Genomic DNA, 13,032 nt, shown 5'->3' with positions numbered 1-13,032 from the left:
GATGCGCGTCTATAGGGATCCCAGCCCTACAGGGGTCCCTGTGGGGATCTATAGGGGACTGCAGCCCAGGAGGGGTCCTGATGGGCGTCCACAGGGATCTCAGCCCTACAGGGGTCCCTATGGGGATCTATAGGGGATCTCAGCCCTATGTGGGTCCCTATGGGCGTCTATAGGGGACTGCAGCCCAGTGGGGGTCCTGATGCGTGTCTATAGGGATCCCAGCCCTACAGGGGTCCCTGTGGGGATCTATAGGGTACTGCAGCCCAGGGGGGGGTCCTGATGCACGTCTATAGGGATCCCAGCCCTACAGGGGTCCCTGTGGGGATCTATAGGGGACTGCAGCCCAGGGGGGGGTCCTGATGCACGTCTATAGGGATCCCAGCCCTACAGGGGTCCCTATGGAGGTCTATAGGGTACTGCAGCCCAGGGGGGGTCCTGATGCGTGTCTATAGGGATCCCAGCCCTACAGGGGTCCCTGTGGGGATCTATAGGGGACTGCAGCCAAGTGGGGGTCCTGATGCGCGTCTATAGGGATCCCAGCCCTACAGGGGTCCCTGTGGGGATCTATAGGGGACTGCAGCCCAGGAGGGGTCCTGATGGGCGTCCACAGGGATCTCAGCCCTACAGGGGTCCCTATGGGGATCTATAGGGGATCTCAGCCCTATGTGGGTCCCTATGGGCGTCTATAGGGGACTGCAGCCCAGTGGGGGTCCTGATGCGTGTCTATAGGGATCCCAGCCCTACAGGGGTCCCTGTGGGGATCTATAGGGTACTGCAGCCCAGGGGGGGTCCTGATGCGTGTCTATAGGGATCCCAGCCCTACAGGGGTCCCTGTGGGGATCTATAGGGGACTGCAGCCCAGGGGGGGTCCTGATGCGTGTCTATAGGGAACCCAGCCCTACAGGGGTCCCTGTGGGGATCTATAGGGGACTGCAGCCAAGTGGGGGTCCTGATGCGTGTCTATAGGGATCCCAGCCCTACAGGGGTCCCTATGGGGATCTATAGGGTACTGCAGCCCAGGGGGGGGTCCTGATGCGTGTCTATAGGGATCCCAGCCCTACAGGGGTCCCTGTGGGGATCTATAGGGTACTGCAGCCCAGGGGGGGTCCTGATGCGTGTCTATAGGGATCCCAGCCCTACAGGGGTCCCTGTGGGGATCTATAGGGGACTGCAGCCCAGGAGGGGTCCTGATGGGCGTCCACAGGGATCTCAGCCCTACAGGGGTCCCTATGGGGATCTATAGGGGACTGCAGCCCAGGGGGGGGTCCTGATGCGCGTCTATAGGGATCTCAGCCCTACAGGGGTCCCTGTGGGGATCTATAGGGGACTGCAGCCCAGGAGGGGTCCTGATGCGCGTCTATAGGGATCTCAGCCCTACAGGGGTCCCTATGGGGATCTATAGGGGACTGCAGCCCAGGGGGGGTCCTGATGGGCGTCCACAGGGATCTCAGCCCTACAGGGGTCCCTATGGAGGTCTATAGGGGCTCCCAACCCTACGGGGCTCCCTATGGGGGATCACAGCACTATGGGGGTCCCCATGGGGGCCTACGGCGGATCCCGCCCCCCGGGGGGTCCCTATGGGGTCCTATAGGGACCCGCAGCCGCACGGAGACCCCCGCAAGGGGCGGGGCCGCTCCCGCCCCGCCTCCACGGTGCGGGGTCGGCGGGAGGACCGCGCCGCCGCCCCTCCCTATGGTCGCCGCTCACTTCCGCTCCGGCCCCTGCGGGCGCGCGGCCCCGGAAATGACGCGCCAGGCTGCCGGAAGCGGCGGCGAAGGCGCTTCCGGGTGTCGGGGCCGGCGGCGGTTCCGGCGGGCGCGGAGGTGAGTGCGGCCCCGCCCCCGCCCCGCCCCCCGGCCGCCTGGGGCCCGCGGGGGGGGGAGGGGCCGGCCGCCGGGGTCCGCGGGAGGGGGGGTGGCGTGGGGGATGGCGCCGGGGTGTCGCCACACCCCGGTGACGTCCCGTGAGGTGGCCCCGGCCCCTGGTGACGCCCCGTAAGGTGTCCCCAAGCCCCCGTGATGTCATCAGCGCTGTCCCCAGTACCCGGTGACGTCCCACAAGGTCTCCCCCGCCCCTGGTGATGCGCTGGTGGCTTCTCCACCCCACACTGATGTCCCCAGACCCCGGTGACATCCCCTAAGGTGTCTTCTCCACCCCACACTGATGTCCCCAGGCCCCGGTGACATCCCCTAAGGTGTCTTCTCCACCCCACACTGATGTCCCCAGACCCTGATGACATCCCCTAAGGTGTCTTCTCCACTATAGGTTGATGTCCCCAGACCCCGGTGACATCCCCTAAGGTGTCTTCTCCACCCCACGTTGATGTCCCCAGTCCCCGGTGACATCCCCTAAGGTGTCTTCTCCACCCCACGTTGATGTCCCCAGACCGCGATGACATCCCCTAATGTGTCTTCTCCACCCCACACTGATGTCCCCAGGCCCCGGTGACATCCCCTAAGGTGTCTTCTCCACTCCACGTTGATGTCCCCAGGCCCCGGTGACATCCCCTAAGGTGTCTTCTCCACCCCACACTGATGTCCCCAGACCCCGGTGACATCCCCTAAGGTGTCTTCTCCACTTTAGGTTGATGTCCCCTACCCCTGGTGACATCCCCTAAGGTGTCTTCTCCACCCCATGCTGATGTCCCCAGCTGTGTCCTTAACCCCCTGGAGATGTCCTCAGTGTTCTCCCAAGACCCTGGTGATGCCGCGGTGGCTTCTCCGCCCCATGTTGCTGTCCCCAGCCCCTGGTGACACCCCATACGATGTCCCCAAACCCTGTTGCTCTTCCCTCAGGTATCTCCAGACCTCGCTGACGACCCCGGTCCCCGCCGGCGCCGGCCCCGCCGCCATGGCGGAGGCGGTGCACTACATCCACCTCCAGAACTTCAGCCGTTCGCTGCTGGAGACCCTCAACGGGCAACGCTTGGGCGGCCATTTCTGCGACGTGACGGTTCGCATCCGCGAGGCCACCCTACGGGCCCACCGCTGCGTCCTGGCCGCCGGCAGCCCCTTCTTCCACGACAAGCTGCTCTTGGGTCACTCGGCCATCGAGGTGCCACCCGTTGTCCCCAGCGGAGCCGTGCGGCAGCTGGTGGAGTTCATGTACAGCGGTTGCTTGGTGGTGGCCCAGTCGGAAGCTCTGCAGATCCTCACCGCCGCCTCCATCCTCCAGATCAAGACGGTCATCGACGAGTGCACCCAGATCATCTCCCAGAGCCGCGGTCCCAAGGCGCTGCCCCCCGTCCGCCCGCCCCGCCCCGAGGCCGCCCCGGCACCCGCCGACCCCCGCCACAAGCCCCTGTCGGCGTTGGCACCGCCGGAGCCCGACGTCCGCTTCGGTCCGGCCGAGCCGGTGCCGAGCTGCCACAGCCGCAAGCAGCGCCAACCGCTGCGGCTCCAGCTGCCGGTCAAGGAGGAGGAAGAGGAGGAGGAAGCGGGGGGCGCTGCCGGCGGTGAGGAAGGCTTCGCCCCCCCGCCCTTCGCCGCTGAGGACCCCCCATTTTTCGGCGCCCCCGAAGTCTTCGCCGACGCCTTCCTGCCCCCATGGCCCGGCGAGGACGGGGCCAAGTTCGGGCCCGACTGCAGCTTGGAGGCGCCGGGCCGGGTGCCGGCGTTCGGGGCCAAGGTGGCGACGGGGGGCAATGGTTTTGGCTTCGCACCACCACCACTCTACGAGGGGGGCGCAGAGGGGGGGCTGAGCGGGGGGGGCGTCCCCCCGGCCCCTGAGGCGCCCCAGCCCGGCCCCTCGCGCTGCCCCGAGCCCTCCTACCAGTGCGGCCACTGCCAGAAGACCTTCAGCTCCCGCAAGAACTACACCAAACACATGTTCATCCACTCCGGTGAGGGGACACCGGGATGGGGGGGGACACCGGGGGTGATGACACGGGGCTCTCCGGGGGGGCTGTGGGGCCGGAGCATGTCCCCTGTGGGGACGGTGAGGGCGGGGGATGAGGTGGGGGCATGGAAGGGTGGGGGGGACATTGGGGGGACAAGGATGTGGGGCGATGGGGATGGTGGAGCGAGGGAGGGGGGCCACGGGGGGACGGGGACATTGGGATGGTGACGTTGGGGGATGGCGGAGCGGAGGGGTGGGGACAGGGAGGTAACGGGGGACCCACGCTGACCTGTGCTGACCCGTGTCAGTCCACGCTGATGCACGTTGTTCTGCGTTGAGCCGTGTTGACATGTGTTGCTCCATGTGATCGGTGTTGACCCGTGTCACTCTGTGCTGACCCACGGCAGTCTGTGCTGACCCGTGTTCATCAGTGTTGATGACCTGTGTTGATCAGTGTTGACCCTTGTTGATCAAGTGTTGACCTGTGCTGACCCGTGTTGCTCCGTGTCAATGCATGTTGACGCATGTTGCTCTGCATTGATCCATGTTGCCACACGTTGCTCCATGTTGATCAGTGTTGACCTGTGTCACTCTGTGTTGACTCACGTTGGCCCGTGTCACTATGCGGTGACCCACATTAGTCTGTGTTGACCCATGTTGCTCTAGTGTTGATCCACGTTTGTTGCCCCATGTTGATCTGCGTTGCCTCATGTTGACCCGTGTTGCTCTGTTGATCCCTGTTGACCTGTGTTGACCCATGTTGACCTGTGTTGATCCATGATGTCCTGTGTCATCCTGTGTTGACCCATGTCGATCCAGTGTTGACCTGTGTTGACCCATGTGGATCATTGTTGACCCACGCCAATCTGTGTTGACCCATGTCGCTCTGTGTTGCTCCATTTTGACCCATGTTGATCTGCTGACCTGTGTTAATCCATGTTCACCTGTGGATCCATGTTGACCCGTGTTGATCTGTTGACCCATGTTGACATGTGCTGACCCGTGTTGATCCATGTTCATCTGTGGAGCCATGCTGACCCATGTTGATCTGTGTTGACCCACGTTGATCTGTTGACCCATGCTGCTCTGTGTTGATCCATGTTAATCCATGTTCACCTGTGGATCCATGCTGACTTGTGTTGGTCTGTGTTGACCTGTGTTGGTCCATGTTCACCCATGTTGCTCCATGTTACCTGTGTTGACCCACGATGACCACACATCACTCCCTTTCGACCCACGTTGATCCACTGACTTGTGTTGATCTATGTTGACCCATGTTGACCCATGTCACTCTGTGTTGACATGTGCTGATCCACGTTAACCTGTGTTGACCCATGTTGACCCATGAATTTGTGTTGCTCCATGTTGACCTGTCAACCTGTGTTGCTCCGTGTTGATCCATGTTGACCCCTGTCAACCTGTGTTGCTCCATGTTGACCCATGTTGACCCGTCAACCTGTGTTGCTCCGTGTTGATCCATGTTGACCCGTCAACCTGTGTTGTTCCATGTAGACCCGTGTTGATCCATGTTGACCCACGTTGATCCGTGTTGACCCATATCGATGTGTTGACCCACGCTGATCCATGTTGACCTGTATCGATCTGTGTTGACCCACATTGATCCGTGTTGACCCATATCGATCCATGTTGACCCATATTGATCCATGTTGACCCACGTTGATCCATGTTGACCCGTATCAATCCATGTTAACCCACGTTGATCCGTGTTGACCTGTATCGATCCATGTTGACCCATATTGATCCATGTTGACCCACGTTGATCCATGTTGACCCATATCAATCCATGTTAACCCACGTTGATCCGTGTTGACCCGTATCGATCCATGTTGACCCATATTGATCCATGTTGACCCATATCGATCCATGTTGACCCATATTGATCCATGTTGACCCACGTTGATCCGTGTTGACCCGTATCAATCCATGTTAACCCACGTTGATCCGTGTTGACCCGTATCGATCCATGTTGACCCATATTGATCCATGTTGACCCACGTTGATCCACGTTGACCCGTATCAATCCATGTTAACCCACGTTGATCCGTGTTGACCCGTATCGATCCATGTTGACCCATATTGATCCATGTTGACCCGTATCGATCCATGTTGACCCATATTGATCCATGTTGACCCACGTTGATCCATGTTGACCCGTATCGATCCATGTTAACCCACGTTGATCCATGTTGACCCACGTTGATCCATGTTGACCCGTATCGATCCATGTTAACCCACGTTGATCCGTGTTGACCTGTATCAATCCAAGCTGACCCACAGTTGTCTCTCTGTAGGCGAGAAGCCCCACCAGTGCTCCATCTGCTGGCGCTCCTTCTCACTCCGTGACTACCTGCTGAAGCACATGGTGACCCACACGGGCGTCCGCGCCTTCCAGTGCGGCGTCTGCTGCAAACGCTTTACCCAGAAGAGCTCCCTCAACGTTCACATGCGCACCCACCGCCCCGAGCGCTTCCAGTGCCGCCTCTGCACCAAGGGCTTCTCCCACCGCACCCTCCTCGAGCGCCACGCCGCTGCCACCCACCCCGTGCCACCGCCGGGGCCGCCGCCAGGGCCGCCACCATCTGAAGCCGGGATGGCGACGTGGCCAGGCACCGAGGCTGCGGGTGCTGGTCCCGCTCACACGGCATGAGGGTGCCCCGGGGGGGGTCTCTGTCACCCCCCAACTGCCTCGGGGGTGGGCTTTGGGGCTCCCCCGTGCCCGTGGATGAGCCCCCGGGGCTGTTTGAGCACCCAAGGGTGAAACCCGGAGGACTTTGACCCCACCCCAGCCATGGATTTGATGCCCTGGATGGACAGACAGAGGGAGATGGGGTCTGTCCCGCCTGTCCCCTCCTGGCGACGTGGTTTCCGTCCCCCCAAACTGCGGTGGTGGGGGCGGTTAAACAGACTTGGTGGCGCCGGCGAGTGGTCAAAATCAACATGCGGGTTTTAAGGACCGTTTTAGTGCTGTTACTGCGATTTTTTGCCCTAAAAATTCCTCCCCTTGCTGCTTGCCCACGTGACATCTCACCTACTGAATGGTGGGTGCCAACCGTGGGCATGTGGCCACCATGGAAGGGCCACGGTAGCCGCTGGCCATGTCATAGGACCTCCCCAAGTCTTTGTGATGATGACAGGTGCCAACGGGACCAAACTATGTCCCTGTGGCCACCATGGAAGGGCCATGGTAGCGGTTGGCCACGTCATGGGACCTCCCCAAGTCTTTGTGATGACGACGGGTGCCAGTGGGACCAAACTACATCCCCCTGGCCACCACAGATGAGCTGTAATAGCCATTGGGCCACGTCACGGGTCCTCCACGAGTCTTTGCGTCCACCTCCAGCCCCAATGCCATCTCTTTGCCCACGTGGCTTCTCCACCAGCCAATGGGAGGCACCAGTGGGGCAAAACCATGTCCCAGTTGGCCACATCATGGACCCTCCCCAAGGCTTTGTGTCCACGTTTGTTCCCAGTGCCGTGGCTTTTGGCCCACGCAGGTTCCCCACAAGCCAACAATGGGCATCGATGGAGCCAAACCATGTCCCCATGGCCACCACAGAGGGGCCATAGAGTCCTTGGCCACATCATGGGTCCTCCCCGAGTCTTTACATCGACGATGAGCACCAGTGGGGCCAAACTACGTCCCCATGGCCACCACGGAAGGGCTGTGGAGCCACTGGCCACGTCATGGCTCCTCCTGAAGTCTTTATGTTGATGATGGGTGCTGATAGGGTGAACCCACGGGCACGTGGCCATCACAGAAGAGCTGTAATAACCACTGGCCACATCGTGGATCTTCCTGAAGTCTTTGTATTGACGATGGGCGCCAACGAGGCCAAAGCATGTCCCCATGGCCACCACAGAAGGGCTGTAGCAGCCACTGACCGCATCACGGATCCTCCATGAATCTTTCTGTTGACGATGGGCACCGGCAGGGCAAACCACATCCCCATGGTCACCACAGCAGCACCGCCGTCCATGCGGCCGCCTCCTCGCCTCTCCTCGGGGAGCCCCTCAGAGCCCCCGGTGCATCGCCAGGGCCGGACTGGGTCCCCGCTCAGCTGCATGGAGGCGGCGGTGGCGAGCGAGGTGGGAGCCACGGCTGAAGGTCTTGGGGCAATCGGGACAGCGGTAGGGCTTCTCGCCGGTGTGGGTGCGCTGGTGCTCGAGCAGACGGGCGCTCTCGCCGAAGCATTTGCCGCACTGGCTGCACTGAAAGGGCTTCTGGCCACTGTGGAGACGGCGGTGTTGGCTGAGGTTGGAGCTCCAGCCGAAACGTTTGCCGCAGGCGCTGCACTCATAGGGTTTCTCGCCGGTGTGGGTGCGCTGGTGCTGCAGGAGGTTGGAGTTCTGTGTGAAGCTCTTGGCGCAGGCGCCGCACTTGTAGGGCTTCTCGCCTGTGTGGGTGCCCAGGTGCCGCATCAGGTGCGAACTCTGCCCAAAGGCCTTGCCACATTCGGTGCACTTGTAGGGTTTCCGGGTACCTGTGGGCGGTGTGGGGGGCAGCCCCCAGGACCAGTCCAGGCCGGGTGACGGAGGCAGCGGTGGCGATGTCACCAGCCTCTTGGGGGTGTCTGTCTCTGGGGACTTCACGGTGCCTGTGGGGACATGGAGATGGGTGTCACTATAGGGATCCCTGGTTGCTCTCCCTGAGCTTCTTAATTGCCTCCAGTACCCCAAATTGATCCCTGGAATTGCCAATTCACCTCAGATCTCCCAAATCACCCCTTGATCTCCCTCACTGTGCCCCCAGATCTCCCAAATTGCCCCCCAAGCCATACGGTGCCCTCTCAGACCCAAATCTCATTCGGAGATGGCCAGGAGGAACGTGGAGGTCAGGGATGGACCTGGGTTGGGGTTGGGTTGGAGCAAGGACCCCTGAGAGGCCCCGTGTTTCCCCCCACCCTGGTGGGATGGAGCTGGGAAAGAGACCCAGGGACGTGATGGGTCTCCATCCATGGAGGTCCTCAGACTTCACTGGGAGGAGCCATGAGGAACCTGGATGAGATAGACCTGCTTTGGTTGGCTTTGGACCCCTCCGCTGTCCCATGATGCTTTGCGGTGCCCCCCTGCACCCCACCCTGGGCAGGGCTCACCTCCGTGGGCGCCGGGTACCGTCCCCCCATTCCCGTCCCAGTCGCCGGGCGGCTCCTCTGGCTGATCCATGGCCTGTGGGGAGACACAGGGTGGGCGGGAGATGGCGGGGGGGGGGGGGGGTGTCAGCACCCACACCCCCCCAAAAGAGGACCCAGGGGGGCACCCTGTGCCAGAGCTGGAGAGACTGGGGGGTAGCCCTGGATGGGCGGGGTGGGGGGCACCCGGGAGGGGCCCTGGGGGGGGGGTGTGACAGAAGTGGAGGGGGACAAGGAGGATCTTGGGGGGGCACTGACTATGGGGGTGCACAGAGGGTGAAGGAGGGACGCGGGGGGCCTCTGGACCGGGAGGGGGGACCCCAAATGGGGTAAGCGTGGGGGAGGTGCGGGGCGGCATGGGGGGCTCACTGGGGGGGGGGATTGTCCTGGGACCGGGCCGGGGGGGAGCCCGGGAGGGGGCACTGGACGTGGGAAGGGCACCGGGGACGGGGCCCGTGGGGGCCGGGACGTCGAGGGCGAGGGGCGGCAGCGGGGGGTCAAGGGGGGGTCTGGGCCGGTCCCGGGCTGTCCTTCCCCGGGGTGCCCCCCGGTGTCCCCCCCCCCCCCCCCACCTCACCTAAGTGCCGCGGTGCTGCCGCCGCCCCGCGCCCCCGGAAGCGCTCGGACACCGGTAGGGGCCGCTCCGCTCCGCTCGGAGGACTGCGAGTCGATGGTGTTAACCCCCCCTCCGCGCCGCCTTGCCCCGACTCCCCCCCGCGGGCGGGGCCCTGCGGTGTCTTTCGGGGTGGGGGCAGTTTTCCCCATTTCGGCAGGTTTTTGCCCCATTTTGGGGCCTCACCCCTGTGTCCCCCAAGGGCCCCCGAGGGGCAGAGTTAAGGGGACGGGGTCTCTGGGTCCCAGAGGCTGCAGGGGGGGTGTCCAGATAGAGGGGAGACAAACGGGGGTGTCCAGAGCTGGAGCGGGGTGTCCGGAGCTGAATTCGGGGTGTCCTCAAGGTGACTCGTGTCCCCACGTGTGTGTGACGAGGCTGGAGCGCTGGTGGTGACTCCCTGAAGTCCCCACAGCAATGGGCAGAGTTAAGGGGATTCCCACTGTCTGTATTTCGGAGTCCTTTGGGGTTCCTGGCGGCGGATTTGGTGACATCTGGCACCCATTTTGGTGTCCCTGAGAGCTACTTGTGTCCCCATGTGCGTGTGACAAGGCCGGAGTGCTTGTGGTGGCTCCCCAAGGTCCCCACAGCAACGCGCAGAGTTAAAGGGATTCCCGCTGTCCGTATTTCGGAGTCCTTTGGGGTTCCTGGCGGCAGATTCGGTGACACCCGGTGCCTGTTTTGGTGTCCCCGAGGGCTACTTGTGTCCCCGCTGGTGGGTGACGAGGCCGGAGCACTGGTGGTGGCTCCCCGAGGTCCCCATGATGATGGGCAGAGTTAAGGGGATTCCTGCTGTCCGTATTTCGGAGTCCTTTGGGGTTCCTGGTGGCGGATTTGGTGACACCCGGCGCCCGTTTCGGTGTCGCTGAGGGCTACTTGTGTCCCCGCTGGTGGGTGACAAGGGCGGAGCGCTGGCGGAAGTGCTTGCCGCAGCGTGGGCAGGGGAAAGGCTTCTCCCCGGTGTGGATGCGACGGTGAGCGGCCAGGTGGGAGGCGACGGCGAAGGCCCGGCCGCAGTCAGTGCAGGCGTGGGGCCGCTCGCCAGTGTGACGGCGCCGGTGCAGCGCCAGCGCCGAGCTCTGGCTGAAGCGTTTGCCGCAGTGGGCGCAGGCAAAGGGTCGCTCGCCGGTGTGCACCCGCCGGTGCACCACCAGGTGCGAGGGCGCGGCAAAGGCTTTGCCGCAGTCGGCGCAGGCGTGGGGCCGCTCGCCGGTGTGCAGGCGCCGGTGCAGGCCCAGTGCCGAGCTCTGGCTGAAGCGTTTGCCGCAGTGGGCGCAGGCGAAGGGCCGCTCGCCGGTGTGCACCCGCCGGTGCACTGCCAGCCGGGAGCGGGTGCCGAAGGTCTTGCCACAGTCGCCGCAGTAGTGGGCCCCCAGCGCCGGCGGGGACATGGGGACACTGCGCTGGTGGCAGGTGGTGTCGCGGGCGGGTGGCGTCAGCACCGGGGGTGGTCGCGGAGGGTTGGCGGGGTCGGGGGCTGTGGAGAGAGGGGAGAGTGAGGGGGGGACAGGGGGTGGTGACGCTGAGGACACGTGGAGGGACACGGGGGACACGCGGAGGGATACACAGTGTGATGTGAGGGACTTGGTGTGACATGCAATGTGACATGGGGGACATTTGGAGTGACATGGGGATCATGTGGTGTGATGTGGGGGACACATGAAGGGACATGGGGGACATTCAGAGCGACACGGGGATGTGTGGGGACACGTGGAGAGAGATGGGGGACATTCAGAGTGACATGGGGATGTGGTGGGACATGCAGTGTGACATGGGGACATGTGGAGTGACGTGGAGGACATTCAGAGTGACACGAGGATGTGGGCACAAGTGAAGGGACATGAGGGACACGCAGTGTGATGTGGGGGACACGCAGTGTCACATAGGGGACATGCGGAGGGACACACAGAGATGGGGACATTCAAAGTGACACAGGGACACACGCAGAGTGACATAGGGGACATTTGGAGTGAGATGGGGACATGGGACACGCAGTGTGACATGGGGGACACGGTGTGACACGCCATGTGACACAGGGGATACGCAGAGGGACATGGGGGACATTTGGAGTGACATGGGGATCATGTGGTGTGATGTGGGGGACACGTGGAGAGAGATGGGGGACATTCGGAGTGACATGGGGACATGGTGGGACATGCAGTGTGACATGGGGACACGTGGAGTGACATGGGGGACATCTGGAGTGACATGAGGATGTGGGGATACACACAGAGTGACACAGGGACACGTGAAGGGACAGAGGGACATTTGGAGTGACAGGGGGACATGGGGGGACATGTGGTGTGACAAAGGGGACGTGGAGTGACATGGGGAGATACATGGGAGACATGGGGACACGGAGGACACAGCGCAATGTGAGGGGACACAAGGTGTGACGCGGGGACATGGGGACACAGAGGGACACACAGAGTCACAGGGGGATGTGGGGGGACACCTGGTGTGACGTGGGGGGGGCATAAGAGGACATGGGGATGCGGGGGAGAGACAAGGTGGGGACGTGATGACATATGAGGACACGAAGGGACTTTGAGAGACCCGAGGACACGTGGGGGACATGGTGGGGACACGGTGGAGACACAAGGGGACACCAAAGGGATGTGGAGGGACCTGGGGACACACAGAGACATGGTGGGGACACAAGGGGATCCTGGGGGACACTGAGGGACACGGGGGACCTTGAGGGGGACCCAAGGACATGCAGGGGACATGGAGGGGACCCGGGGGACATTGAGGGACCTGGGGACATGGAGGGGGACAGGAGGGGACTCAGGAGGAGGTGGGGGGACCCGGGGGGACCTGAGGGGACCCGGGGTGCTCACCAGGGCGGGCGTGGGGGGGGCGCTGTCCCGGGGCCGCCACCGCCCAGGGGCCGTCAGCCAGGAACATGGCGCCTGCAGGGACACCACCGTCAGCCAGTGCTCCCAGTGCCCCCCCGGGCCCTCCCAGTAGCGCCCCAGTAACCACCAGTGCCCTCTCGGTGTTCCCAGTAAACCTCAGTGCTCTTCCAGGCCCCGCCTCCTCCAGTGCTCCCAGTAACTCCCAGTGCTTCCTGTGACTACTCCCAGTGTTCCCAGTGCCTCCCAAGTGCTCCCAGTAACATCTCAGCATTCCTGGTTTCCCCCAGTCGACCTTCCCAGTGCTCCCAGTAACTCTGCCCCGGGGCTCTCAGTAACTCTCCTGCAGCACCCCCAGCAACACCCAGTGATCCCAGTAACCCCCTTGCTGGCCTCCTCGGTGCTCCCAGTTCTCCCCCACAGCACTCCCAGCCCTCCCAGTCCCTCCCCAGTGCTCCCAGTTCTCCCCCACAGCACACCCAGTCCCCCTCCAGCATTCCCAGTAACCCCCTGATGCCCCCCAGTGTCCACCCCACCAACCTCCCCAGCACTCCCAGTCCCTCCCCAGTGCTCCCAGTCC

The 13,032-nt window shown here is 63.0% G+C and overlaps 2 protein-coding genes across 2 annotated transcripts; one reads left to right on the top strand and one right to left on the bottom strand.

The window, feature by feature from the left end:
* The first annotated feature begins 2,850 nt into the window (after positions 1 to 2,850).
* Positions 2,851 to 6,505, top strand: ZBTB45 (zinc finger and BTB domain containing 45). The gene is made up of 2 exons (XM_059834593.1): positions 2,851 to 3,841; positions 6,150 to 6,505. Exons 1-2 carry the CDS (start codon positions 2,851 to 2,853, stop codon positions 6,503 to 6,505), a joined length of 1,347 nt encoding a protein of 448 aa, XP_059690576.1.
* Positions 6,506 to 6,784: 279 nt separating this feature from the next.
* Positions 6,785 to 12,504, bottom strand: LOC132320947 (zinc finger protein 629-like). The gene is made up of 5 exons (XM_059834592.1): positions 12,438 to 12,504; positions 10,474 to 11,074; positions 9,961 to 9,997; positions 8,952 to 9,024; positions 6,785 to 8,453 (listed from the first exon to the last, which is right to left on the bottom strand). Exons 1-5 carry the CDS (start codon positions 12,502 to 12,504, stop codon positions 7,870 to 7,872), a joined length of 1,362 nt encoding a protein of 453 aa, XP_059690575.1. The 3' UTR covers positions 6,785 to 7,869.
* Positions 12,505 to 13,032: the final 528 nt, after the last annotated feature.

This window comes from Gavia stellata, unplaced genomic scaffold, assembly GCF_030936135.1.
Source record: "Gavia stellata isolate bGavSte3 unplaced genomic scaffold, bGavSte3.hap2 HAP2_SCAFFOLD_382, whole genome shotgun sequence".
Lineage (NCBI taxonomy): Eukaryota > Metazoa > Chordata > Aves > Gaviiformes > Gaviidae > Gavia > Gavia stellata.
Note: the sequence above shows the minus strand (reverse complement) of the source record. Positions and strands in the feature narration are given on the sequence as shown.

Bases quoted from the DNA above. Each gene is read 5' to 3' on its own strand.
- ZBTB45 (XM_059834593.1), top strand. From the start codon at position 2,851: ATGGCGGAGGCGGTGCACTACATCCACCTCCAGAACTTCAGCCGTTCG. The intron at 3,842-6,149 runs GTGAGGGGACAC...GTCTCTCTGTAG, and splicing joins ACACATGTTCATCCACTCCG to GCGAGAAGCCCCACCAGTGC.
- LOC132320947 (XM_059834592.1), bottom strand. From the start codon at position 12,504: ATGTTCCTGGCTGACGGCCCCTGGGCGGTGGCGGCCCCGGGACAGCGC. The intron at 9,998-10,473 runs GTAGCCCTCAGC...TGGGGACTTCAG, and splicing joins ACCCACCAGCGGGGACACAA to GGAGTCACCACCAGCGCTCC. The intron at 8,454-8,951 runs GTGAGCCCTGCC...ATGTCCCCACAG, and splicing joins GGTACCCGGCGCCCACGGAG to GCACCGTGAAGTCCCCAGAG.